The sequence below is a fragment of the Zingiber officinale genome, chromosome 2A (genome assembly GCF_018446385.1).
Source record: "Zingiber officinale cultivar Zhangliang chromosome 2A, Zo_v1.1, whole genome shotgun sequence".
In the NCBI taxonomy this organism is placed as follows: domain Eukaryota; kingdom Viridiplantae; phylum Streptophyta; class Magnoliopsida; order Zingiberales; family Zingiberaceae; genus Zingiber; species Zingiber officinale.
The window spans coordinates 110,971,704-110,999,171 of record NC_055988.1 but is presented as its reverse complement, the minus strand read 5'-3'; the positions used below and the strand labels follow the sequence as shown (position 1 = coordinate 110,999,171).

The window sequence follows — 27,468 nt, the reverse complement described above, 5'->3', positions numbered from 1 at the left end:
GTTGGTTACAAGTCATGAAAGTTCAAAGTTGACTTGATACCCAACATATGAAAAGTTCAGACGCAACTCCTGTTACACAAAAAAATTCCTAGAGGCAAGTACACAAAAGAATTACTAGGATAAGCTGAGTAGATTGGGTAGTCAACTGAAGACTTTCCTCACAATAATAGCTCTTTTGTGTTGATTGATTAAGTCTTCTAGGGATGATCTAATAGTTAACATATGTGGTATTATTTTAAGAGTTAGTAGTCATCTGTGATTTACTTCTTCCGTATTGATCTTGAGTGGAATTAATGGGGTACTAAGGACGAGCACAATCACCTCTTGCCGACTCTTTTGCATTGATTGAACAATAAATCAGTCGACTAAGGAATGAAATTGAGATGACTAGGAAGGTTTTATGTCCATAGGAGCTAGCAGTTGGTAGACAAAACTTCTTTAATTATCAGTTCAGTCGATTAATGGTATTTTGAGTCAAGGTCATTTCCTCAAGTTAGATTTCTACGTAAAAAGAAACCCAAGATTACATTCCTTTGTAATCTCTCAAACTTATATTTCTTCGAGTCTTCAATGTTATTGACCAAGCTCTTGGTTGATATTGATCTCATGAGTTACTAAGATCTCTTAAACTTTTCCATCGTATACTAAGCTTTTAATTAATTTTGATCTCCTTGACTTCCACCAACCTACCAAAACATCATGAATTTATTGAGTCACCAAAATACCAAACTCTTACTTAACCTTAACTTTATGGTTCATCATTGCACTTGCAATTACTTGCTAAGCTCATGCACCTATACACTTAACGGGCATGTTAGAATTGCAAACTAAGCCTAACTTTGAGTAGGGAAGACATCTCTCAACTCTTTTAATGGGATCCTCATTTTATTCCACAAGCGTCTTACACTTTATCTCTCATCTCTCTGCCCTTGTGAAATTAAGTTGGGCAAAATTGAAAAGGTTGTACCTCATTTTCTTTAAAAGTTTTTTTTTTAAAAAATGCATCTTATTATATTTCTGATCTCAAAAATATTCTTATTCAATAGCACTATAACATAAAAAAAATTAATTAATTAACTAGTCAGATAACGTGAATCTAAGATGACTAATTTGATCTCATAAAAATTTCTCATCAACCGCTACATAAGCACTACAAAATAGCTACTACAATATGTAGTAACTATATATCATAACTAAAATCATTTAAAACTAATAAGCAAAAGCATATAAAATTTAGATTTTTATCAAATCATGTAGATAAAGTATCGAAAGTACTAAATCACATAGGATAATTTTAAAATGATCACATACTCACTTTTCATTTTATCCCTAATCAATTAATTGATAAAAAAATCAGTCGAATCAATTTTTTATTTGAAAATCAGTCGACTAATATATTTTACCAGTTGAATCAATTTATTTCTATGACAAAATCTCAAAATTTTAAGCAAATCAGTTGATTGATTTATCTTTTTTTTTTCTTTTTTTTTTTTATCAAAATTGATTTTGAGTAAAATTGGTTGATAGACTAAATAACCTCAGATTGGTATGAAATTAATTCTTATGAGTTCGGCTAGTTCTTCTGATTATATCTATGCTCATAAATATCAATTTGAGTCAATATATTAAGAGTAGTGATTTTTTGAACACTAATATATTGGGTCAAATTGATATTTGAGGGCAAGAATATAATTAGGAGAAGTAGACGAATATATAAGAGCTGGTTTCATATCAATATGAAGTCGACAAAATCGGTTGATGGACTAAATGATCTCGGATTGATATGAAACTAGTTCTCCTAATTATACCCATATACTCAAATATCAATTTGACCCAATATATTAAGAGCAATCATTTTTTTAAACATGAATATATTCAAAAAATTTAATTCGTATTAAAAAAATCATTGCTCATAATATATTAGGTCAAATTGATGTTTGAGGGTATTGATATAATTAGGACAATTAACCGAATACATAGAAACTAGTTTCATGTCAATCCGAGGTCATTTGATACATCATCAATTTTTGGGTAAAATCGATTGATGGACCAAACATTTCAAATTAATAAGAAACCAGCTCTTATGTGGTCGTCTAATTTTCTTTATTATATCATGTCCTTAAATATCAATTTGACCCAATATATTAAGAGCAATAATTTTTTGAACATGAATTGAATTATTTAAACACACCATCCGTATTCAAAAAATCACTGCTCTCAATATATTGGGTCAAATTGATATTTGAGGACATGGATATAATTAAGAAAATTAGACAAACACATAGGAACTAGTTTTATGTCAATCCGGATAAAATTGGTTGATAGACCAAACGACCTCGGATTGACATGAAACTAGTTCTTATGTGTTCGTCTAGTTCTCTTGATTATATCCATGCTCTCAAATATTAATTTGACCTAATATATTGATAGTAGTGATTTTTTGAACACGAATATATTCAAAAAATTTAATTCATATTCAAAAAAATAATTACTCTTAATATATTTAGTCAAATTGATGATTGAGGGGCATGAATATAATCAAAAGAACTAAAAAAATACATAAGAGTTGATTTTATATTAATTCGAGGATGCTTGTGTTGGGACCTTGACACCGCTATAGAGGTTAGTGCGCAGCGGAAAATAAAATACAAACTAACCAGAAGAAAACTAGAGCCTATAAACACTAAGGAAAGACAATAAACCAAAAATAAATCGTAACACAAGGTGTTTACGTGGTTTGGAGATTAGGGCTCCTACTCCACGGTTGTCCGTAAGGTGGACGACGATCCCAATCCGTCGGTGGATGACTCTCTGGAAACCTCCGGCTAGCTCAAACCTCCTTCTCGGTGGAGAAACCTCACCACAACCTTGATCTAAACACTCTTAGATCACAAGAAGAGCTTGAAGACTTTGAAAGACTACTAATATGGGTTAACCACCTCTATTTCGTCAACCATGTCTAAGCACCCCGAGCTCTATTAAATAGAGCTCGAGAGGAAAACACTAAGTTATTTTCCTGCCACCAGTCAACTGGTGTATGCACCAGTCGACTAGTCCTTTAAGTGAAGTCGACCGTTACCCAACGGTCGGCTATCAGTCGACTGCTACAGTATACCAGTCGATTGCTACAGTGTATCGGTCGACTGCTACAGTGTACTAGTCGACTGTTACAGTGCTGCTACAGTGTCGCAACAGTATTGCTATAGTAAATCCTAAATACATAGAATTTTGCCTCGAGTACAATCACTCAATGCTCATCCTCGCCCGACTAACTTAGACCTAGCCTTCTAACCTCCTTCATCAGCCTCGCGTCCCTCAGATGTCTCCCCATCCTTCATGTCTTGCCCTTTGGAGCTTCCTTCGACTTTGTCCTTATTGTCTGGTCTTCCTTTGCCAAGAGGCTCCTCACCTCCGAAACTTCATCCATTGCCAAGCCACACTTGGACTTATGTTGTCAAGACTACATGCTTGGACTTACATCGCCAAGACTCATCCTTGGACTTTCCTCCTTTGTCAAGATTACACTTGGATTTTCCTTGTTGTACCTATATCCTGCACACTCACAATGCATATCAAATACAACAATAAAATTAACTTAAACCTTTGCCTAAATATCAAAACCTAGGACACCTAGATTGCTCCAACAGTTTGGTTCATCAATCGATTTTGCCCAAAAATGATTGGTGGATTAAACTATCTCGGATTGACATGAAACTAGCTTCTATGTGTTCGGTTAGTTGTTTTAATTATATTCATGCCCTCAAATATTAATTTGACCTAATATATTAAGAGCATTGATTTCTCGAACACAAATTAAAATTTCTAAAATATTCATGTCCAAAAATGATTGTTCTCAATATATTGGGTTAAATTGATATTTGAGGGCATGAATATAATCAAGAGAATTAGATGGACACACAGATACTAGTTTCATGTTAATCCAAAGATGTTTGGTCCATCAGCCGGTTTTGGGTAAAATCGTCTAATGAAAATCGACTGATGAATCAAATGATCTCGGATTGACATGAAATCAGCTTCTGTATGTTTGTTTAATTTTCTTGATTATATTTATGTCTTAAATATCATTTTGACCCAATATATTGATAACAGTGATCTTTTGAATACGAATGTATTTGAAATTTTTAATTCATATTCAAAAAATTATTACTTTTAATATATTAAGTCAAATTGATATTTGAGGGTATGAATATAATCAAGAGAACTAGACGGATGCATAAGAGCTATTTTGTGTCAATCCGACGATGTTTGGTTCATAAGTCGATTTTGGACAAAATCAACTGATGGACCAAATAACATCAGATTGACATGAAACTAACTTTTATGTGTTTGGTTAGTTCTCTTAATTATATTCATGCTCTCAAATATCAATTTGACTTAATATATTAAGATAACTGACTTTTGAATATGAATGTATTTGAAAAACTTAATTTGTATTCAAAAAATCATTGTTCTCAATATTTTGGGTTAAATTGATGTTTGATGGCATGAATATAATCAGGAGAATTAGTCGAACACATAGGAACTAGTTTTATGTCAATTCAAGATCGTTTGGTCTATCAATTAATTTTGTTTAAAATTAATTTTGATAAAAAAAAATCAATATCAACTTATTTATTCAAAATTTTGAGGTTTCAGTACAAAAGACAATTGATTCAACTGATAAAATATCAATTGATTGATTTTAAATAGAAAATTGATTCGATTAATTTTTTTTATCAATCAATTGGGGTAAAATAAAAATGAGTATATAATTTAATCATTTTAAAATTATTATATGCGATTTAGTAATTTCGAGACTTTATATATGTGATTCCGTAAAAAGCTATATAAAATTTGTATAACAACTCTATAATAGTTATTATAATAGTATAGTAAAAAGCTATATAAAATTTGTATGACAACTGTATGATAGTTGTTATAATATTGTAGTTAGTGATTATTAACTTAATATTTAATAGTACAATAAATATTTAATGGTTTCCCTTAGCTATTTTTATTGGTATAACGTGTTCCAATTAGGGTTTAGGTAGTTAGAGGGTGGCGATTTATTATAATAGAATAAGGAATTAAGATGGACGTATATTTTTGATTTTTTTTTTTTTCATTTCTTAACCACTCAACGATTATAAGTTATTTCGTTATTTATTTTTCTTTATATAGTCTGAGGATAAACAAGAGGAATGTTACGATGATCATAATTAACTTATGTTGCTCGTTTAATTTTATGTGTTCGCGCATGCTTAAATGATTTTAATCAATTCATTTTTTTTTATCACAAAGAAATTTTAATAGAAAAATATTTTATATACAATAATTTAAATTAGTTTATTTTAATACGTTTATAAGCTAGAATTATTGCTATCCTGCTGTAACATGCGAATAAGATTATTTTTGAGATAAAAAAGTATACAGGGTAAAATTCAGAAAAAAACATTCCATTTTTTTTTAATCATGGACGCCTTTCTTTCTTTTTTTTTTTTTTCTAAATTTGTGATCGAGTTACTCTGTATAACTTGTTTAATAATATTGATATTATAACTGTTATAATTTTATAATTATTATAATATATATTTAATCTAATAAAAATATTTATATTATAACTTATATGATTTTATAATTATTATAATACAGATTTAATCATATTCATCTAATATTTATATTATGATAATTATGAAATATATATGTTATAACAATAATTTCATAATTATTACAATGCCATTGTTACTATTACATATCCGACTCATTCATAATTTAATGTGTGATTGGAGTTCGAAAATAATTGTGTTATTTTACAAAATATTGATGAGAACTAAAAATAAAAAGGTAATTTTTTTTACGCAAAAGTATTATAGAATATTATTTAAGAGCATCTTTTGATTTTAATCCATTGTTTTTTTAATCTAATTTTAATTATAATTATTTCCCTTCAATTGAAAGTCATATTTATATTAAAAATGACGAAATAGATAACGTTGTGTCTGAAGTAATTAATTGAGTCTCATGAAAACATTTTATCAGTTGTCAGGTAAATTAAAAAATATTGTTAACTGGTGGTTTAAAAGTCTAATATTTCATAATTATATATCTCATTTTAAAAAAATCTCTATAACTATATAAGACAAATGGTAAATATCTGCATGACAACTTATCGTTCTGCTCCTATATCATAGTCCCGGGGTAACAACGCATTTGTACTAGGTTTAATTCATGGAATAAAAAGAGCAGATAAAACATCTATCAACTCTTTAGCCCACCGCATTTATAATCCTTCCCCATGAATTAAACACCCCATTTATACTCGGACGGCGGTGGGCGAAAGCCGACCGACTCAACTGCCACCTACTATTCTCGCTATTAAATATTCCAAAGCCAGCGGGTCGCTCCAACGCTCGCCACGCCACGCCACGCCACGCCACGCCCTTTCCGTGGCGAGCCTACAATTTGTTAATTGCTGCCACTCGCTCCCGACTCCAAATCTCCAACCTAATGGATCATTGACAGCGTCGCCCCCACCTCTCCGGCTGCTGCACGATTTGCTGCCTCGAGACATGGCCGCCTGTTCCTTCCACCAACACCTCCAAACCCTACCCGCCTGGCTCCTCCTCCTAGCCGGCGCCGGCCTCTTCGCCCTCCTCAGGATCTCCCTCCTCCTCCTTCGCTGGATCTTCGTCACCTTCCTCCGCCCCGGAAAGAGCCTCCGCCACTACGGCTCCTGGGCCGTCGTAACTGGCTCCACCGATGGGATCGGCAAGGCCTTTGCGCTCCAGTTCGCCCGCAAGGGCCTCAGCCTCGTCCTCGTCGGCCGCAGCCCTGACAAGCTCCGCGACGTCTCCGATGCCGTCCGATCCAGGAACCCCGCCGTCCGCGTCGAGACTGTGGTCGTCGACCTCGCTGGCGACCTCTCCGAGGGCGTCTCCCGTCTCCGGGAGGTCATCCAAGGGCTCGACGTCGGTATCCTCGTCAACAACGCTGGCGTCTCCTACCCCTACGCGAGGTTCTTCCACGAAGTGGATCAGGAGCTGCTGAGGAACCTGATTCAGGTGAACGTGGAGGGAGTGACCCAGATCACGCAGGCCGTGCTTCCGGGGATGCTGGAAAGGAAAAGGGGCGCAATAGTCAACATCGGCTCCGGCTCTGCCATCGTCATCCCTTCTGATCCGCTCTACTCCGTTTATGCAGCTACAAAAGCGTAAGATCTGTGTTCCTATTTGTTCCATGGTTCATTGTGCCTATGCAGTTATATCTTCTAATTCTTAAAAAAAAAACCGTATGTTTGGTCAAGTGAAGGTAAATAAGATCTTTCATGCTAACTGGTAATATCTAACTTATTTGAATACTAGTTTATTTGGGATATGATTCGACGAGGCCTATAACCGATGACATCACATGATTTGATAAATGGTTTATCTGGGACAAGGACGCATATAGCTTTTAAAAAGTATTGAATGAAGAAAACTTTTCCATAATGCTGAACCTTAATTATGCTGTTATGCGTCCTTTTCTCTTCGTGTTTGATTGGAAAGTTTATCAATTCGTTCCTTCTTGCTGCATGAAAGGCCTATCCATAATTAGGCGTTGGCCTGTAGATGTTTATATCAAGCTGGAGATTAGCAGGTTATTATACTGCCATCAGGTGCTTTGTGGACTAACTTGAGATTTACTTCTCTTATTTTTTTTCTATTTACTAAACTTGGGTTGCTTGCAGCCTATATTGATCAATTCATTTTTTTTGTTCGAAAAGGGTTGTTTACTTAATACTGTTTTCAGGTACATTGATCAATTCTCAAGATGCCTCTACGTTGAATACAAAGGCAAGGGAATAGATGTGCAATGCCAGGTAGTGTAAACTTTCAAATAATAACAGTGAAATTCAATTACAAATGGGGCGTGAATAAGTTTATGTTACCTTTTGTTGATATACTAGGAAATTTCTATGTAAATAGTAAGTCAGATGTAAATAGTGAAATTCAATTCTCATGGGTGCTTGCATACATGAATCTATCATGAAATTTTTTTTTGCAGTTTCTTTTATTTAGAATTTCCACCAAAAATCAAGAAAGCAAAAAGTTGTTTTATTGCTGTCTAAATATTTTAAAATCATTTGTTTTCATGTGGATCTAATTTGGAGATGAACTGGAGAAAATAGTTTATTTAGAACAGAGTGTACATTCCAAATGTGATCTTATTATCCTGAATGTTAGGGCTAAAATTCTAAAACTAGACAGTTATTTTTGAACAGTTAATTTTTCTTTATAAGTTAAAACCTTTTCCCAGTTATCTGAATTCTCACATGAAATGGTGAAATTTTAATGGTTCCTTGAGTTAGCTGCTTGTATCCTTGTACGTTATCTTTCTTAGTCATGTCCGAGGAGTGGTGGATCCTTAAAGAAAACCAAATTTGAAAGAGAGTTCTTATAACTGTTCTTATGTTTGATAATTTATTTGATACCCTTGCACGTTGTGTGGCTTGAGTTTCTCACCTGTTTCTGTCATTTTCCAGTTGAAATAGATCCCCTAAGAAATCATTGGTATTGCTGCATTCAGTTCCACGCAAACATGTCCTGCTGCCTTTTTTATCTTCCTCTGGATTAGTTACTTGGCTACTGGAACTCTGAGAAATGAGATTCCTGTATTATGTCCATCATGCTATATACTTTGACAATGAAAGGTTAACTGCATGAATGCAACAGGAAAATCATCTCTTATGTGGATAGGCTAAAAAATATGAGTTAATGATATGGTAGTGTTATTTTTATTTAGATATTCTAGCACTAACTGTTACATCTGTCAAATATTGAGTTAAACACAAATGTGGATTAAATGATAGGGATGAATTATTTTGTATTATATGTATGCTTATGTTTGTGGAGATTTGGTAATCAAATTGTTAAATCTTATCTTTCCTTATCACCATATTTGGTTCACACCGCCTAAAAAAGAAAAAGCGAGGCAGTTTCTAATTGCGATAGGAGTATCAATCTGGTTATTGTAACACTGAAATAATCTCACATTATCTTTTAGGATGTTCTCAGTATTGAAAGCATAGTTGGCATCAATTTACTTTGTAAACAAAATGAGACACATTTTTTTATGTTTGAGCATAGGAAGTAGTTGTATATATATACACACACACATATATATCTTCCATCTTCAATGAGTCCCTTAGTTGTAAATAATGTATGCACTCACATTTGATATGTACCTCAACATCTTTATCATGCTCCTTTGAAAACAAGTTGCGGGCACTACAACTTGTTATTACCTTAAACAATAACAAAATATTCATTCCATCCTAAGGAAGATTGGTATATTACATCGCTGAGTTTGTTTCAGTAAAGCCATGCTCTAGTTTTATCCTTTTTTTCTTTTTTTTTGAAAACATGTTGGGCTTTAACATGTTGATTATTTGTCTATCATTATCCCAGCCACATAAGGTCATTTTGTTGCATTTGGCATGATCATGACGAGGTTTCTGCATTGGAATGCAGGTGCCCTTGTATGTGGCCACCAAGATGGCATCCATCAGGAGATCTTCCTTCCTTGTTCCATCAGCAGACACTTATGCTCTGGCAGCTCTTCGATGGATTGGCTATGAGCCAAGATGCACACCTTACTGGCCCCATTCACTCATATGGTGTCTGCTTTCACTCTTACCTGAGTCCATCATTGACCAATGGCGCTTGCGCTTCTGCATGAATATTCGCAAGAGGGGGCAGCTCAAGGATGGCAAGAAGAAAGACCAGTAGTGCCTTTAATCAAAATGTTAGCCATCTGTTCAACTTCTCCAGTATGCGATCCTGACCTCTACTCTAGAAGGTGTAGGATGTTTCTTGCCATTTGAATTTGTCTGACTTTGCCTCTCAATTTCGATTTATTTTATACTCCAACTCCTGTATCTCCTTTTGCTGCAAACAAGGTGACACGGTATGCTTAAAATAACACCCAGTTCAATTATCCTTGTTGACCCAAACACAAATCAGTGGAAAAAAAAATCAACAGTATGGTAATTCATCCAATGCTTCTCTAAGAGTGTTCAGTCGCATTGCTCTTTGATGTTTGAACTATCTTTGCAAGTTTACTTGGCACCACCATAAATGTCGATCTCTTATCGACTCTATCAAATAAGATGTCACAGACTGCCAATCATCCAACCAAAATATAGTATCGTAATCATTCTCGATCAAATGTTTTATGGATAGCAATGCATTTTCTTATGACCAGTATGAATATCAAAACAACAGCCAAATTTTGGATCTCTCTATCCTTTTTTTCCCCCTGAAATTAGGACATCTATTGTTTCTCCTTACATCAAAAACATAGTGATTTATTATGTTTTATCGAATTTGACGTTAGATATACCTTTGAATATTCTTTGGTGCTCGAAGTAATTTTGTTTTCTTTTATGGATGTCTAGATGAAGTTGAGGACTAGTAACTTTCACTTTGGATGTTGAGGTTGAACATTTTTGTTGATCCATTTCTCATTGTCATTCTTCCTTGATGTATTCAGAGGATGTTGATGCTTCAATGATTTTCGCTCTCAGATGTTGAGCCCCTCTCGTTCTTGGATTCTCTTGTTTGGAAGTCTACGGCTTCATATTCTTAGATCCTTCAACTTCCTGTGCCGCCAAGGGGGTATTTTGGAGGTTAATCTACTTATTCTACAACTCGTGGATATTTTTGTGCACACAAATTTTACATAATACATTGTTAGGGGAAACATCAACCAACATATTTGTTACCTTGTTCTTTGCATCAAATATTTGAACTTGATCTTTCGTCCATTCCTTTCTTCCCTTCTATCTTTTGAATCTATCAAAGTCTTTTTTTAAAGCGGATCAATTTTCAAAGTTCATTAGCATCAAGTACTCCACGGAGTGCCTTCAAGAAGAAAGTTTTCCTCATCAAAGGCTGACAGGGTGTAGATGAGTGTGGATATCGCGTTCAAGTCTAATTTCCATCTCCATGAAAGAAAGAGCTCGGTTCACAATTGATCCTTCGCTTTCTTCTCTAACCTTGTGGTCGATCAATAGTTAAACGTCTCAAAATGTCCAAGCTTTGTTACCAATTGTAGGATCGAATGATGAGGCTAGAAGGGGAAAGTAAATAGTTGATCACTATAAAAGCTTACTTCAAGTCTAGAATCAAAGTTAGTATGCAAGGATAAATGTAATACAAATGACAAAATCAAATGCTAACACTTATTCTTTTAAGTGATTTGAAACCTTTGGCTTCTACTCCATGTCCATATCGCGTCAACGAGTCACCCATCGTACCATCGTTTCCCTTAAAAGCTTCTGCTTTTTTCCATTTCTAAATGCTACGGAGATAGAGAAATCTCTTATAACTTTGCCTGCAAGATAAAAATAAGAACAAAAAAATATGTAAAATAGTGATCACAAAAAGAAAACAATTACAGAGATGGAGAATGATAAACTTTTATCATGACTTCTTTCACTTTCTTTCACTTCACTTTTATTCAATTTCACTACCACTGAAAAGCCTCCAAAGCTTCCTTACATATAGCCTTCATGTTCAATCATACAACTTCTTGTTCTACCCTCGACCAATTAACTATTTTTGTGACCACTTCAACCTTCGATTTGCCAATGGATTTGTTAGTTGATTGCATCTGCTTCCAATTCGTTATGTGGCCTCCTAATGGATACTTGAATTGAATGATGCCACTTTTAGTTGACCGTGGGCACGGTCTGAACCGGACCTGGTTTAGGCTCACAACTGGGTCAACGGGTCGGATACCCGTTGACCCAGGTCCTTGCTGGGCATGTTAAGATTCCAATCCAAAAAATCGCCAAACTGGCGATTCAGCCAGTTCGTTCAGGTTTTATTTTGTTTAAATACTGGAATCAACGACTCCAATTGTTGCAACCACCGGTTTTAGTTGTTGGGTATAAATAGGAGGTTTTTTTTTTTTTACGGTTGAGATCATTTGATTATTTTTTATCAGTAACAATGATTTAGTATTCGTTACTTTCCAAACTTTATAAATTGAGAGCTCATTTCATTGTTTCCACACCCATCTCTTCACGCTTTCAACTCCAATTCTATATGCTTTCAGCTTCCACTTCTGAGTTCCGATTATAATGGAAGGAGACTGAGGAGGTTCATCATCTCGATCTCGGAGGGACAAGGAAATAGTGAATCCGAATGAGATTAAGCAACTTCCCATACCTGAAACACAAGGAAGTAACGATGCAATTACTTCTAAAATTCGGGAAGTTCATTCTTTAAAATCTTCTATTTTTACTAAATATTTTGATAATGTCACTTTTCCGTTGAGAGAATTGTGTGCAAAATGTAAGCATGCAATGCTTTCTACAAATTCCAAACGGCCATCGGCTATGAGTTGTTGAAATGATACATAGAAGCGAAGCACCCATCAGAATATGGAATTGACCGTTCTCAAGCATAATTTTTTAGATTTTTCATTAGTTGAAGTATCGATTCTGGTTTATTTTTATATGCTAATAGGAAATTAAGAGAATCATTAGTTAAATTTATTTTTGTAGAACATCTTTGATTTAATTTTGGATTGAAATACACTTTTGAAAATTTTTGTAAATAATCTCTTAATTCATATACCAAATGTGTTCTTAGAACTACGCTTACTAGTACAATTAGAAAAATAATAAAACAAGAGGAAAAAAATAAAGAATTTAGTCAATTAAATAATAAAGTTTCTTTATGTTCTGATATTTGGAGTGATAATTGGCAAACACATTTGTATATGAGTGTAACTTGTTATTGGATCTAACTCCTGGAATATCCAAAATAAATTGTTAGCTTATAAAGTTTTTGATAAATCACATACTGCTCATAACATCTCATAATTATTATATTTAATTTTAGAAAAATATGGATTAATTTAAAAAATATTTTTAATATCATTTGATAATGTTAGTTCTAATACTGCAAATATTATTGAACTACAATTTATATGTCGACATATTATGAGTGCTTTATTATTTTCCATATTCGTTGCATATATCATGTTTTAAATGATTATGAGTGCTTTATTATTTTTCATATCCGTTGCATATATCATGTTTTAAATTTATGTGTTCAAGATGATTAAAAATTTTAAAAAATTATATTAAACCAATTAGATCTGCGATTTCTTATTTATGATCATGCTCATCTACAATAAAATAATAGGGTATATTTTATAAAAATAATGGAATAAGGCCTAAAAATGTTAACGTGATGTACTAATACGTTGGAATTCAACTTATCAATTATTACAAGATTCATTTAAATATAGAGAATTATTATGTTTATTTTTTATACAAAATATTAATAATACTAATATATATTTATTTTCACACTAATGAAATATGTAAATAGTATTTGTAAAAGTTTTAGCTTTTCAATTTTTATTATCCTAGTTCTCATTAAATTTAAGAATTTTTTATAGTATAGTATTAGTTTTAAATAAAAATAATATCAATAAATTTTTATCCTTTTGTGTATAATAAAAATGAAATAAGAAAAATATTTGTTTCATATTTGTTAGAGTCAATTTATAGTTAGAGGAGGGGTGAATAGCTCGTTACGCTTGGTTTGTTTGTTTCGGTGTTGTTGATTTGCAGCGGAATAAACTTGAAACAAGACTCACAACGCTAACACAAGAATTTACTTTGTTTCTATCTCAAGAAGAAGTGACTAATTCAAGGATCCACACACGACACCTCTCTATTATGAAAAATACTCCTTCTAGGTAACTACCGAAAGCGGAGAAGCCTTGTACAAACTCTCAATACAACAAGAAAAGAAGAAGCGAATACAAAGAAAATTATTAGAAAATAATTATTATAAGTAAATAGTTATTTGTTTCCTAATTATTAAGGAATAATTATTATTAGAAAATAGTTATTTGTTTCCTAGTTATTAGAGAATAATTATTATTAGAAAATACTTATTATTTTCCTAATTTATGTATTTTTCTATTTTCACTTGTAATGATATTTATATATACCATATGCTATCATTAATAATACGTGTGGATTCTATCGTAAATATGGTATCAGAACTTTAAGCTTAACAACAACCTTTTTTTTCCTTCTCTTTCTTTCTTTCTTTTCTCCACAATACCTACTAGCCGCCTTCTACAATGGCTGCCGCCGACGGCATCAACTGTCGACTCCAACCACCTTCTACAATGGCTGCCGCCGACGACATCACCCGCCGACTATCTCTCACAAATACTCTTGATTGCATTCAAAACTCTTGTTGAAAATCGATTCTCAATGATTATCAAAACACTGCTCACTGATAATGGAGGTGAATTCTTAGCCCTTCGCTCCTTTCTTACTACTCATGGTATTAGTCATCTTACCACTCCTCCACACACTCCTGAACACAATGAATACTTTGAACGTCATCATCGCCATATAGTCGAAACTGGTCTCACTTTGTTGCACAAAGCTTCTATTCCACTCACTTTTTGGCGTTATGCCTTTGCTACGGCAGTCTATTTGATTAACTGCATGCCTAAGGTCGGTCTCTCCCATATGTCCTCTTTTGAAAAATTATTCATCATCGTTCCTGATCTTTCTAAGCTTCGAGTTTTCGGGTGTCTATGCTTTCCGTGGTTGCGCCCCTACTCTCACCACAAGCTTGATCCCAAGTCAACCTCTTGTGTCTTCCTTGGCTATTCTCTCACACAGAGTGCCTTCCTATGCTATGGTGTAGCTCTTAAAAGAGTCTTTGTATCTCGTCATGTTAAGTTTGTGGAACATGTTTTTTCATTTGCCATCACCTCTTCTTTAGATTCCATAGTAATAGACACTGACTCTAAGCTCTCTGTTGCACCAGTTCTCTCGTGGGACCCTCCAGCACCAATGCCGCAACCTGCCACTAACCGTGGCCATCCTCAAGTGACTTCTTCACCGCTGTCATCATCGTCGCCATCATGTCCGCGATCATCACCTCTTGTTGTTGGGTCATCCTCGCTGCCTGGTGGCAACCGACCCTCTAGCCCACCGACTCTTTCTCCCTCTCTCGCTTCTCTAAACCAATATCCCATGCAAACTCGCTCCAAAAATGTCATCTACAAACTCAATCAAAAGTATCTTCTTCATACTAGTTTTCCACAACCTTGTGAACCCTCCTCTGTCACGTAGGTGCTCAAAGATCCGAATTGGGTACAGACCATGCATGAAGAGTATGATGCTCTTCTCTGTAATCAGACTTGGACTCTTGTCCCACCTTCACCAGACCAAAATCCTGTGGGTAATAAGTGGGTGTTTCGCATTAAGTGTAATTCTGATGGCTCAATTGATCGGTATAAGGCTTGCCTTGTTGCCAAGGGTTTTCATCAGCGCCCTGGTGTTGACTTTCATGATACATTCAACCCTGTTATTAATCTAGTGACAATGCGCATTGTTCTTAGTTTGGCTGTGAATAGGAGGTGGTGTCTTCGCCAACTTGATGTAAACAATGTGTTTCTTAATGGTCATCTTGCAGAGGAGGTTTATGTGGCTCAACCTTCGGGTATGCGCAGTGCTGAGTTTCCAGATCATGTGTGTAGTTTGCATAAGGCGCTTTATGGCCTGAAGCAGGCTCCATGTGCCTGGTATTTGGAGCTTCGCGCTTTCTTAGTCTCTCTTGGCTTTATCGCATCCCGAGCTGACACCTCCTTATTTGTTTATTCTCGGGATGATACTGTTATCTATTTCCCTGTATATGTTAATGATCTAATCATTACAGGGAGTGATGCTTCTTCTGTTGACGTCATAGTATGTAAACTTCATGCAAAATTTGTGATTAAGGATCTTGGGGCTCTTTCCCTCTTCTACGGTATTGAAGTTCGCCTAACCTTAAATGGTCTTCTTTTGTCTCAGCAAATGTATGTCACTAATCTTCTCTCCAAACACAACATGCTTGATTTCAAGCCATTCTTCACACCTATTGCTGCTGGCTCTCGTCTTACCTTGCATGATAGGTTTTCATCTTTTGATACGACTAAGTTCCAACAAGTGGTTGGAGGCTCACAATATTTTCGTATGACTTATCCTGATATTTCCTTTGCGGTCAACAAGCTTTCACAGTTTATGCATGCTCCTTTAGAGACGAATTAGGGTGTTGTGAAGTGTCTACTTCGGTATCTTAATACAACTCAATCCAACAATCATCCAATCGTTTAATCTATTGAATCAACTACCAAGCGTTATAAACCCAATATACATAGTTCATCTACATGATCAATTGTTAACCATCAAATCTAATAATTAATTTAATTCATTAATCAAATCAAGTTTAACTAAATCATCAATCCTAATTAATGATTCATCTCAATAAATCTAATCCACAATCAATCAGTACTAATCCAATCCAATTACTTCCTCGGGGGTTGGGAGGATATCAACAACAATCTACAAAATCAATAATGATACATAATTAATTAAAAACAATTAACTATATAAGATGAATTTAGCATGAGTTGAAATGCACATAATGATTACGTGGCTAGATAAGACTTTTACTAACTTAGCCTTTATTTTATTTCTATGAGAATAAGTAGACCTTCACTTACTTATCCTCGGTGTTATAATGTTGTCTGTCACTTGAATAGGGACATGCTCAAGAAACTAAGCCTATGACATAATTTAACAATTAGATATTATTAAAATATTTATGAAACATATTTACTAACTAATAAAAACTTATTGCAAGTAAACTAGCAAATCCCTTCGTATAAGGCAGTGAGAGGGTATAGCTAGGAGTCTTAATGGTAGAACATTTTTGTCTCGGTGTCCATGACCATTAAATGATAATGTGCACGATTAGTATTTATAGGTATAAAAATATACCTAACTTCTTGATCAACCGGATTTGTTTTGATAATTAGACATAAAATTGTTTCCCATAAATGTTCATATGATGACTTCAAGATTCAATATAAAATCATAAATTAGTTTAATTATATCAACAACATAATAAAAATTATAATATGAAGTCACATATTTACCATGAATCCAGTTGAGTAATATATGGATTTATTAAGCAACCTATTAGACAAGGAAGCTTTCCTAAAAAGTAATGAAATATATGCATCAATTACTTCTCCGTCTGTAAATATATTACCTAAGACACATGTACAGAAGTCATTTATAGTCAATGAGTAGTAGCCTTCCTCCCATAGGAAATCAGATGTAGGTCATCTCGAATTTTGAAAGAATTCTATTAGGTAGGTCACATCTTTTCCTATTTTTTATTTTTTGTTTCTTTGAATTTCCCATTCAAATACTGCAAATAAATCAAACTTAATATATATAGCTTTCAATGATCCTATATTTTGGTTTTATGTATTGATCCAGATGTCTGCAGGGGCATAGGGGGCAATTAAGGAGAATGAAGGGGCAGTTGGGTCTTTTGACACCTTGAGGATTTTAGTGTTTTTAAGAAACACTGTGCACGCAGGAGGAGGGGGCCGGGTTACGCCGCCGCCACAGGGAGAAGAAGAAAGAGCTTCTTCTTGATCCATAGTCGCCGACGCCGGAGAGGTCCGCCGGCGACGATCATCCTCGGGCCACCTCCTCCCTTCTCTCTCGACATCGTCGCCTCTCGCCGTTGTTGCCAGCGCATCACGCGGCTCCGCCGCCATCGAGCCGTGGCTCCACGCCACCGCGACCTAACCGCCGGCATCGTCTGCTCCTTCCTCACCGGAACTGGTCGTTGGCCGCCACCTCCTCTTCTTTTCTTCGCGTGAGCAGCGTTCCGCCGCCAAGCATCACAGTGAGTTCTCCATGCCTCCACCTCCAGCGACAGGCGCCACCACTACCGGCCAGCGCTGCCTCTTCCAGTTGCAGCCGGCTTCCCCCGCCGTCACTGCTGCTTCCGGCGGCTACCACAGCCGCCACCGGCGTCTCCAGTAGCCACTGACACCTCCATCGCTGCCGTTGGCACTTCTAGTGGCCGTTGCCGGCGACTACAGCGGGTACTGCCTCCGTGCAGCTGTCCGCGCGCCACCATCCGTGCAGCTGTCGTTCAGGTATCGTACTATGTCTATATGCCGGCTTGCGAGCTGAGAGTGTATTCGGCCTTCGTGCCGTTATTATATCCCGTCCTGCGAGCCGACGGAGTGTTCGGCCCTCGTGTCGCTGTAGTACTCCGGCCTGTGAGCCGAGGTTGTAATCAGATCGTGCGTCGCCCTGCAGATCCATATTGCGTCCGGCTTTGAGCCACCGGAGCCAGTTACTCACCCGGCGGATATTTATTTGCTATCCAGAGTCGAGCGACGACTTAATCAGTTCACCCATCCATCCGAGGGCGCCCCCCTCCCCCCGGGCCAGGGTACATCGCTGTATTCATTTTGTACTTATTTTATTGTCATGTTATTATGTGGATGCTTATCTGTGCACGGGACCCACCTCGAGCATCGAGGTACCAGGGATCGGGGCAACCCGGTAACTGGTTGTAGGTATTGTTGACCCGAATATATCAGACGACTTGGTCAATATAGGAGACAGCTGATCAACCGGGTCATGGGGATGCGGTCAACTTTCCAGACATGTCACACCGCACTACAAGAAAATTAGGATTCTACAACATTTAAACGACAACGTTTTTTTATAAAAAACGTTGTCTATTTTTTTTAACAACGTTTTTAGTGAAAAGCGTTGTCTATTTCATTATTTTCTTATTAATAGACAATGCTTTTCTAAAAACCGTTGTCTATTAGTGTTTTTTACGGGTCAAAGACAACGCTTCGTAAAAAGCGTTGTCTATTGTCAAATTCTCATCTAAATCTAGATTAATATAAATCGTTGGATCAAATAAGGAGTAGAAAACCATAGTTTCATTCGCCCACCCTCCCGAACCCTTCTCCCAACTCCTCCTCTCACGCCCTAGTTCTCGTCTAAATCTCACGCCGACCTTCTCCATCCAACTCCTCTTCTCAAGCGGCAGATCTCGTACCGAGGCGATCGACCACGACAGATCGATCCCACAGCACCTACCTCTTCCCCTCCCTCTCCTCCCTCCCCTCCCGCCTCCGGGCTCTTCTTCTGCGCTCAGTCTCCGACCGATTTTTTTCCACAGGGATTCCGCAGGTGGTTCATCCGTCGCCGCAATCGCCTTTTTCTCGGCCTCCGGTGCTACTGGATCCGCCTCTGCCAACTTGGCCTTCAGCTCTTTGATCTGCATCGGATAGAGAGTCAGAATCCCCCTTTGAGGACTTCCGCTAATTTTGAGCGGTCAAAATTAGGGTTTCCCCCCTTCTCGTTGATCGTCCTCGCTTCCCTTCTCCCCGTGATTATTGAAGTCGAGGGAGAGAGGGATGAGCTTCCAGGATCTGGAAGCGGGGCGACCGCTCGCCGGGCGGAGGGATCTTATCAATGGGCGGCAGGATCAGTCGCAGGCGGTCACCGCGGGGCTGTTCTAGATCACCACGTCGGTTCGCAATTTCGAGCGCCTAGTCAACACGATCGGCACCCCCAAGGATACCCCCGAACTCCGAGATAAGCTGTGCGGACGTTAAGCCCTATTGGATTTGCATTTTTCTAAAATTTCGTTCTCTAGAATTCCATAAATTCGATGCTTCTTGGTTACGGTTGGTTTAATTTGAATTCGCCGCTTTGATATTAAGGTTGATTTCTTAACTGGTCTTTGACTTACCCTTTTTCATGTTAATCTACATGTATAGTCCAAGTGGTTAATTCAGATTGAAAACGATGTCAAACGCTCATCAATTTTTTTCAAGGATTATGATTCTTGCTCGATCATTGTCAGCTTAAGTGGAAGGTTTTTATTCAAAAAAAAAGCTTTTGTTATTGACGTTGCCCAGCAGCAGGGTGTTAGAGATGCTAAAAACAATTGTTCTATTTGTTTAACATTAGATCGCGAACTGTTTTACATGATAAAAGTGCTCACCCAAATAGTTGGTAAATCTGACATGTTTGCCATTTGGATAGGCTCATTAATGTATCTATTTTTGGCTACTGATTCTTTGTTGCTATCAGTCTTCTGTGTGCTGAATGAAGGTGTGTGATAAAATTACGTCTCTACAAAAAGTGCACGCTAGAAGACCTAGGGCATATCTTAAAATAACTAAATTAGTTTTTCTTCATGTGTAAGAACTTTGTTGAATAGTTAAATAATCTAGACTTGCAAAGATATATAAATTTCAGCTGTAGGTCAACTATAGAAATGACAGTATGCTATTGTTGGCTTATAATGTCACATTAACGAACTATATAATCTCGCAGATGGCTGATTATTTCAAAAGTGGAGGAACACAGTCGGATGAATTTGCTATCGGATTGCACAGTACATTTCAGGCAATTGCGGGTCATGATATTGGTCAGTTTCCTAGTCTTGAATCTAAAAAACAAGTTGAACCGTAAGCATGTACAGCCTTGTAGAGTTCCAATAGACAACCATTCGTAACAAGAAGCTCCAGAACATGATTTCTAATCCCACTGAAATTTTCTTAGGAAATTTTGTCCTTGTTATGTTTGAATTGTTTGATTTCTAGGCTACATTTCAGAGACTATACATTGTTTGATTTTGCTTAGGGTTAATTTTGGTTTCTTTTTTTTTATACAAAAATTAAGATGTTTGTTATTGAATCTACCACAACTTTTTATTTGGGCATCCAATTTGTTACTACTTAAGAGCTCTACAGTGGTTAAATGCTGCATTTCAACTCTAACAAGGAAATGAAATCATTTCAAACATTGCAACATGAATGGAGCATAAATAACGCACTTAAGAAACAAAGGAAATAGTCTAGCAAAAAACACAAAAAAACAAGAGGAAAAAAATCTCTATTTACTACAAACAAGAGAATTAATAATAGAATGAAACCTACAAAATTGAAGTTATCATTATCAATGGCTCATCTAGCACCTGTGCAGTACTTATTACTTGAGAGCAGTCATTACTTGAGAACCATTAGGAAAACAATTGGACAAAAAGATCCATAACAGCTCAAGAAGAGGTGAAAACTGTGTTCATTGTTGGAAGTCTACCATGGGAGGTTATGGTTGATGGAATGGTCGGCAACATATGAAACATACATGAAGTTCTTATCCAAGCATCCGATGCTCGATAAAGATTGGGATCTGCAGTTGTTGCCAATCACTTCGGTTTGTACTTCAATCGGTGGATCCATTCCTAGATCTCCAAGGTAGGTGAATTTACTATGTAGTTCCTAATTCCATTTTCAAATCTTTATTGGTAGCCACAGTGACAGATTGAGTCTTTCTTTCAATTTGAAACTGAACTTGCATCTCCATTTATTCTTCGTCTGTATTGTTATTGTTAACATCACTGGGAATAACTTCTCATATGGCCCTTTTTGGTCCTATAAGTTGGAGATTAACATGCTAAACCCATAGATTTGTATATATTTAATTGTTGCATACATGTCTTATACATTCGTATGATGTTTCATTCATTAAAGGAACTTTAGATGCATAGCTAAATTAAGATACCTATTAATAGAAAAGTAACTGTTAGTTTATGATTGCCACTGATGTGAACTAATTTGTCTTCAGATATAGGTAGAAAACAAATATTAGAAAACAAATATTAGAAAACAAATATTAGTATCTTTAGGAAGGACAAATAGAGGTACGCGCATACCCCCGCACGTTCAAGAATGCAACGTTTACCAATGATGTTTCATGTGTTCAAAGACAGTCACAGTTCATTCCTCAACTGTCCACACACAAATAGAGGTACGCGCACTCATCAACTTCTAGATGCACGATCAAAGGGCAGGTAATATCCAAGAGTCGGCTTCAATATCTTGTAGAAAATACCATGTTTACTGGTTCAAAAATGATTTTTTACTACCTTCATGTTGACATGTTAAATTTTAAAATCCTTTCTTTGCACTCTGGAATCAAAGCCATATTTTATATGTATAGTTTAGTACACCGGAAAACTACATTTTCTACTAGAAAATTTCAAGTCAAATTGTGTTTGATAAAGCTACAAGTTCTGCAAACCAAAGAAATCAGAGCATATGCTGATTTCGACTTTAGTTCATGTGTAAGAACTCAAATGAAATATATGCTCTTCTTTTTTCATTGTATCTCTACTTATGTATTTAGGTCTCACAGTGGTTTCCCTAGCATCTCCAATTATGCTATTCTTTTTGCTATATTTCCATGGCGGAAACAAAGTAGCACATGTATTTTTCGTTTGCTCTATTCCCCGTTATTTTATGTTTAATTCTTTTTCTCTTAAAAATTATTGTATGGTGTGAACTGTGACCTTTATTTTCAGTTAGTACCACCGAAAATTTCTTTTGCATAATACTGATAGTATTATTTTCTGTGACAGATACACAGTGGTAGGTGTTTTGTCCCAATCTCAAGTCGTCAATCTATTTTGATCAATATATCTAGTAGAAGTAAACATGCAGATTATTGTCTTCGAGGCCGGCTAGCTATTTTGTGCTTTTTTTGTTTTAAATTTGAATGTCATTAATACTTTGAAACAGAAATATTTAGTCTTTATGTATAATTGAATTCTCCTGTAAATACTAATACTTTGTAGTTGAATTCTATTGTTTGGTACGAGTTTGAAATCATTAGCTGAGCTAATTAATGCTATTTTATATGTCAAATTCGAATCTGGACATGGTAAAAAAAATTAATAGTTTTGTAAATATAAAAAATGATTTTGTAAATAGATTTTTTTTATTTTTATTTTTAAAAAGACAACGCTTTTAAAGCGTTGCACAAGTGTTGTTTTTGCCAAAAACAACAACGCTTTTAAAGCGTTGTAATAATGATGTTTTTACAAAAAATACACAACGCTTTTAAAGCGTTGCAAAAGCGTTGTCTTTGCTACAAACGACAACGCTTTAAAAGCGTTGTCGTTGAGCAGACTTTTAACAACAGTGCCTTTAACAACGCTTTTTCAGGCACAAAGATAACGCTTTAAAAGCGTTGTCTATTAGCTTTTTTCTTGTAGTGCCGGCAGGTCCGTCTTTTCAACTTCCCGACAACATCATGTATCAAGACAAATATCCATGTATATATAATATAAAAATCCCAATGTGAGGATGGTCCCTATATACATGGGTGGTATAAGAGGAGGACTGATTTCAATTGGGCATGTTAAAATTAGAGCTTCTTGTTTTTTCCTCCGTTTTTCCCATGAGACGAGGATTTTGGTTGTACCCTAACTCCGGCTAAAGACATTCCTCTGCATGAGTAGGAATTTCATTTTAGGAACAAGGAGCCAAAGGGTAATGGCATTGACGTTGTATTCAGATTAGCCCTTTCGTTTGTCATTGTTTCGATATATAACTTAGACGTAAACATGATGATAATTAGATCGACTAATGCATCCTTGCGTTTAATTAGATGCATTGTACCATATTGCGCATCATCGACATTATGAAATTGTTTAGGCATATAATGATTATCCTCTTGTTTTTTTTTCCAGAGTTTAGGGTTTTAAGGGAGTTCAATCTGGTGGGGCCCGATCATGAAGAACACGGTGGCGGTGCACCCATACGGGTGGACGGCGATCCAATTCCCGGCGGATAACCCGACGCGTGGGCATTCCATTGCCACATCGAGTCACATTTCTTCATGGGGATGGGCGGGGGGTTCGCCGAGGGCGTGGACAAGCAACGGCGGAGCCAGTCCGGATGATCAGGTTGATCCCTTGCAGTGGACTATCAGCGTTGACGCCGACCCTGTCGCCCCAGCTGCACTCTCTCGGACCCGGGCTATAGCCCGGCAGGCTTGAATGCGGCTCCGCCGTTGTGGACAAGGCCGGCAGGCTGCCTAGCTCCATTATGTTCTGCGGCCATGATCCTTCACGTCCATGCAATCAATAGGCAGAAAAATCAGATACAGTAATAATGGCCGCAGCCCATAATGGAGCTACAAATTGGATTGTATGGACACGAAGGATCAAGAATGGCCACAGCCCATAATGGAGGTCGGCAATCTGCCGACCCTGTCCACACCCTCGGCGAACACCACGCCCATCCCCATGAAGAAATGTGACTCGATATGGCAATGGAATGCCCACGCGCCGGGGTTATCCGCCCGGAATCGGATTGCCGTCCACCCGTACTGGTGCACCGCCACCGTGTTCTTCATGATCGGATCCACCAGATTGAACTCCTTCTCGTCCGTCCCCGGCACGAACTTCCCCATCCCAAAGCCCAGCACCCAGAAATCGTGCCCGTGCAGGTGCCACGGGTGCGTGTCGCTGGTGTTGGGGTTCATCATGTTCGCGTTCTGCAGCACCACGTCCACCGTCGAGTTGAACTCCAGTCTGTAGATCGACGTCGAGATCGTGGCGTTGGGATTCGTCTGGTTGATGTAGATATCGTAGCTCCTGTAGTCGTAGGTCTCCGGTGCCGGCGCTTGGTCGAACGCGTGGCGCAGGCCCTTCTTCAGCGCGATCAGGTACGGCGTGTGGGGCATGTTGAACGACACGTTGTTGATCGACCACCTGACGCGACCCTCCACCTTGTTCTGCGTGTTGAGTAGGAGAAGGCTGCGATCGGCAGCCGGCGGCGGCGGGTGGACGTAGGCCGGGTGTGACCGGAGGGCCTTGCTTTGGTTGAACCGGTATTCAGTGTCATTCCACGGAGGCCCAGACGGAGGCGAGCTCGGCGGCAGCCTTCTGGGGTGGTTTGGGTAGTAATTGAGGATGCCGGTTCCCACCGGAGTACCTGGTTTCCGGCTGACCACATTGACGGCGAGCCAGTAGTTGCGCCCGGGGTCTCGGTCGGCGGTGAACAGCACGGAGTAGGTCTCGCCGGAGTAGATGTTGAGATTCTCGACGACGAAGGGCTTCGCGTAGTGCCCGTCCGCTTCCACCACCGTCAAATTGTGCCCCTGCAATCGTTTGCCCAAACGACGACATAAGTAAGCATGCACCGGTCGCCGAGCAAGTGTAAAATCTCGACAAAGTCACGCACCTCGATTTCGAAGTTGAAAGCCGAGAGAGAGGTGACACTCGCGATCCGAAGGCGGTAAGTCTTGCCGGGGACGACGGCGAGGACGAAGGGCGAGCACTCGGGGTTGGTCGCGTTGCAAACTTGATTTGGCCCCGACAGAGAGCAGTTGAAGCTTCCTCTTCCGTTGATCAAGATAGACTGAAACAGAAAGGCAGAGAGACATGAGACATCGATCGCTCATCCTGATAGAGTGCTCTCGAGCTCCAAATTCGTTCACCTGAGGCTCTCCCACCCAGACAATGGGGATGGAGGTGAGGCCAGTGGCCTGTTCCTGGGTGCTATTGTGCCACCAGTCGTTTAGGACGATGCTGCGATCGTAGTCGTAGGCGAACGGCTCGGCGACGCCGTCCGGCACGGCCACCTGGATCAGGCCGTAGAGCCCCGCCGACCTTTGCATCCCGTAGTGAGCATGGTAGAGGTAAGTTCCCGGCTGAGACACACACACGCAAAAAAAAAAACAGAGGCGGCCGTCATCATCAACACCGATTTGCGACTTGCTAACTTCAATTTTAAACTTGAACCTACTCGATCGACGGTAAATCTGTAGACGAAAGTGTCTCCGGGCAGGATCGGGCACTGCGTCACGCCCTCCGTCCCGTCGAACCAAGGCGTTCCGATCTGGACGGAAACAATATATCAAACAGTAAAGAGGAGAAATTAGACGTATCGATTTCCAGCCGCTTCTCTTCCTCTGTTTTGCTTCTTTTCCTGTTTGTTATGTTCCTCACGAGAGAAGGGAGTACCTGGCGGATGCCGTGCCAATGGATGGCCGTATTCTCGGTGACCAGGCTGTTGTTGACTTGAACGACGACGGTGTCGCCCTGCTGGGCGTAGATGGTAGGGCCCGGTGTTTCGCCGTTGACGGTGATCGCCAGCTTCCTCAGGCAATCCGGGGACTTGAACTGGTAGGAGATGTCCCATTTATGCAGGTGGACTTTGGAGAGCGCCAATTGCAATGGCGACAGGAACAGCGACAACAGCAGCGGGAACAGCAGAGGCTTGGCTATGAGCGAGCAGAAGCTGGGGTGGGCGGCGGCGGCGGCGGCCATGTCAGGAAGAGGCGATTTCTCTGGCAGAGGAGTGCCACAAAGACGAAGGAGAAGATCGCTAACTGAACTCAATTCCGGTGATCTGGAGATCTTCCTTGTATATAGATTAGTAGCCTTGATGTCGCTTTCATCGTTCAAAGTCAGAGAAGCTTCCCCACATCTTTCCCGTATTCTGTCTTCGTCAATGACGGAAAAAAAAAACATTATTAATATAAAATTCTAGTTAAAGCGAGATATTCTTGGTATGAACAAAAAAAAATATATTAAAAAGTGTGTTTCTTCGTAATAATCAGCAAAAGCTTCTAAATAAACATTAAAAGAATATGGACAATAATTTTAAAAAAGACCTTACTAATATAAGGACATCTCATTATATTTTTTTTAGTAAAGGAAAACTAATTGTAACAACTATAATGTATAGAAATAAATAAATTCGATTTGATAAACAAATCTTTACATATAGTATTTTTTATATCAATTTTTTTTTTACCAATTTAATCAAAATTACTCAAATTTAATCAAAATAGCATCAAATTTATCATAAAACTATAAAACAATGATTAATAGGTTGGTATAATATTTTAGTAATTAGTAGTTGCTATAACATTTTTAAGATGAACTTATCATGTTAAAATATTTTTTAATGGAGATTGAATTATTTTAACTGAGATGTTAAAGATATTTTATATAAAAGTATTCTATTTATATGATTTTTTTACCAAAGTGAATTAATTTTGTTCTTAATCATTATTCCGTAACTAATACAATAATCTTATTATTATTTGAATATGTATCCTTTACTAATTAAAATACAATAATCTTATTATTATTTTATTAAGAATATCATTTACTCACTAACTCTCAATTAATTTAGGGAAGCCTAAAATTAAATTATGATAATATTTTTTTCCTTTTCACACTAAAATTTCTTTTAAGGTTTATTTAGTAATTTCCAGACACATTAATCAGAGAGTTCAAGATTTAGTTGCGATATAGCATTTAGAATTTTTTTCATTAATCAATCAGGGATCTAAAGTTTAAGACTCAACTACTACTGTGTATTATTAGAAATTTTTTAATAATCAATCAAGAATCTAAAGTTCGAAAATTAACTGTAGCGTACTATTGAGAATTTTTATCATTAATTTTCTCTGGATATAATTGCTTAGCTAATATATAACCTAAATTCTTTTTAGTACCACATCTTAGTATTAACAATACTGTAAGCAAAGAAACTTTTATAAAGACATTGATGTTAGAAAGTATACTTTTCTTGGTTTTTTTTTTACTAAGATCAAGTATGATATTAAATTAAATTTTTATAAGGAAAATTTTGTTACAGTAGCTTAGCTTGCTTTGTTAAAATAAAAATGTATAATATGATGGGAGAAAAATATTTATAGTTTTTATGATTCGATTATTTTTTTAGAGATAA

The 27,468-nt window shown here is 37.3% G+C and overlaps 2 protein-coding genes across 2 annotated transcripts; one reads left to right on the top strand and one right to left on the bottom strand.

Annotated features, from left to right (window-relative positions):
* Window positions 1–6,399: 6,399 nt before the first annotated feature.
* On the top strand, window positions 6,400–9,975 carry LOC122041926 (very-long-chain 3-oxoacyl-CoA reductase 1-like). Its single transcript, XM_042601818.1, has 3 exons — window positions 6,400–7,210; window positions 7,789–7,858; window positions 9,510–9,975. The coding sequence occupies exons 1-3, from the start codon at window positions 6,570–6,572 to the stop codon at window positions 9,765–9,767; spliced, it is 969 nt and encodes a 322-aa protein (XP_042457752.1). The 5' UTR covers window positions 6,400–6,569; the 3' UTR covers window positions 9,768–9,975.
* A 13,869-nt stretch (window positions 9,976–23,844) lies between these two features.
* On the bottom strand, window positions 23,845–26,114 carry LOC122041925 (L-ascorbate oxidase-like). The gene is made up of 5 exons (XM_042601817.1): window positions 25,728–26,114; window positions 25,510–25,602; window positions 25,202–25,414; window positions 24,946–25,122; window positions 23,845–24,862 (listed from the first exon to the last, which is right to left on the bottom strand). The coding sequence occupies exons 1-5, from the start codon at window positions 26,031–26,033 to the stop codon at window positions 23,924–23,926; spliced, it is 1,728 nt and encodes a 575-aa protein (XP_042457751.1). The 5' UTR covers window positions 26,034–26,114; the 3' UTR covers window positions 23,845–23,923.
* Between the last annotated feature and the right edge of the window lie 1,354 nt (window positions 26,115–27,468).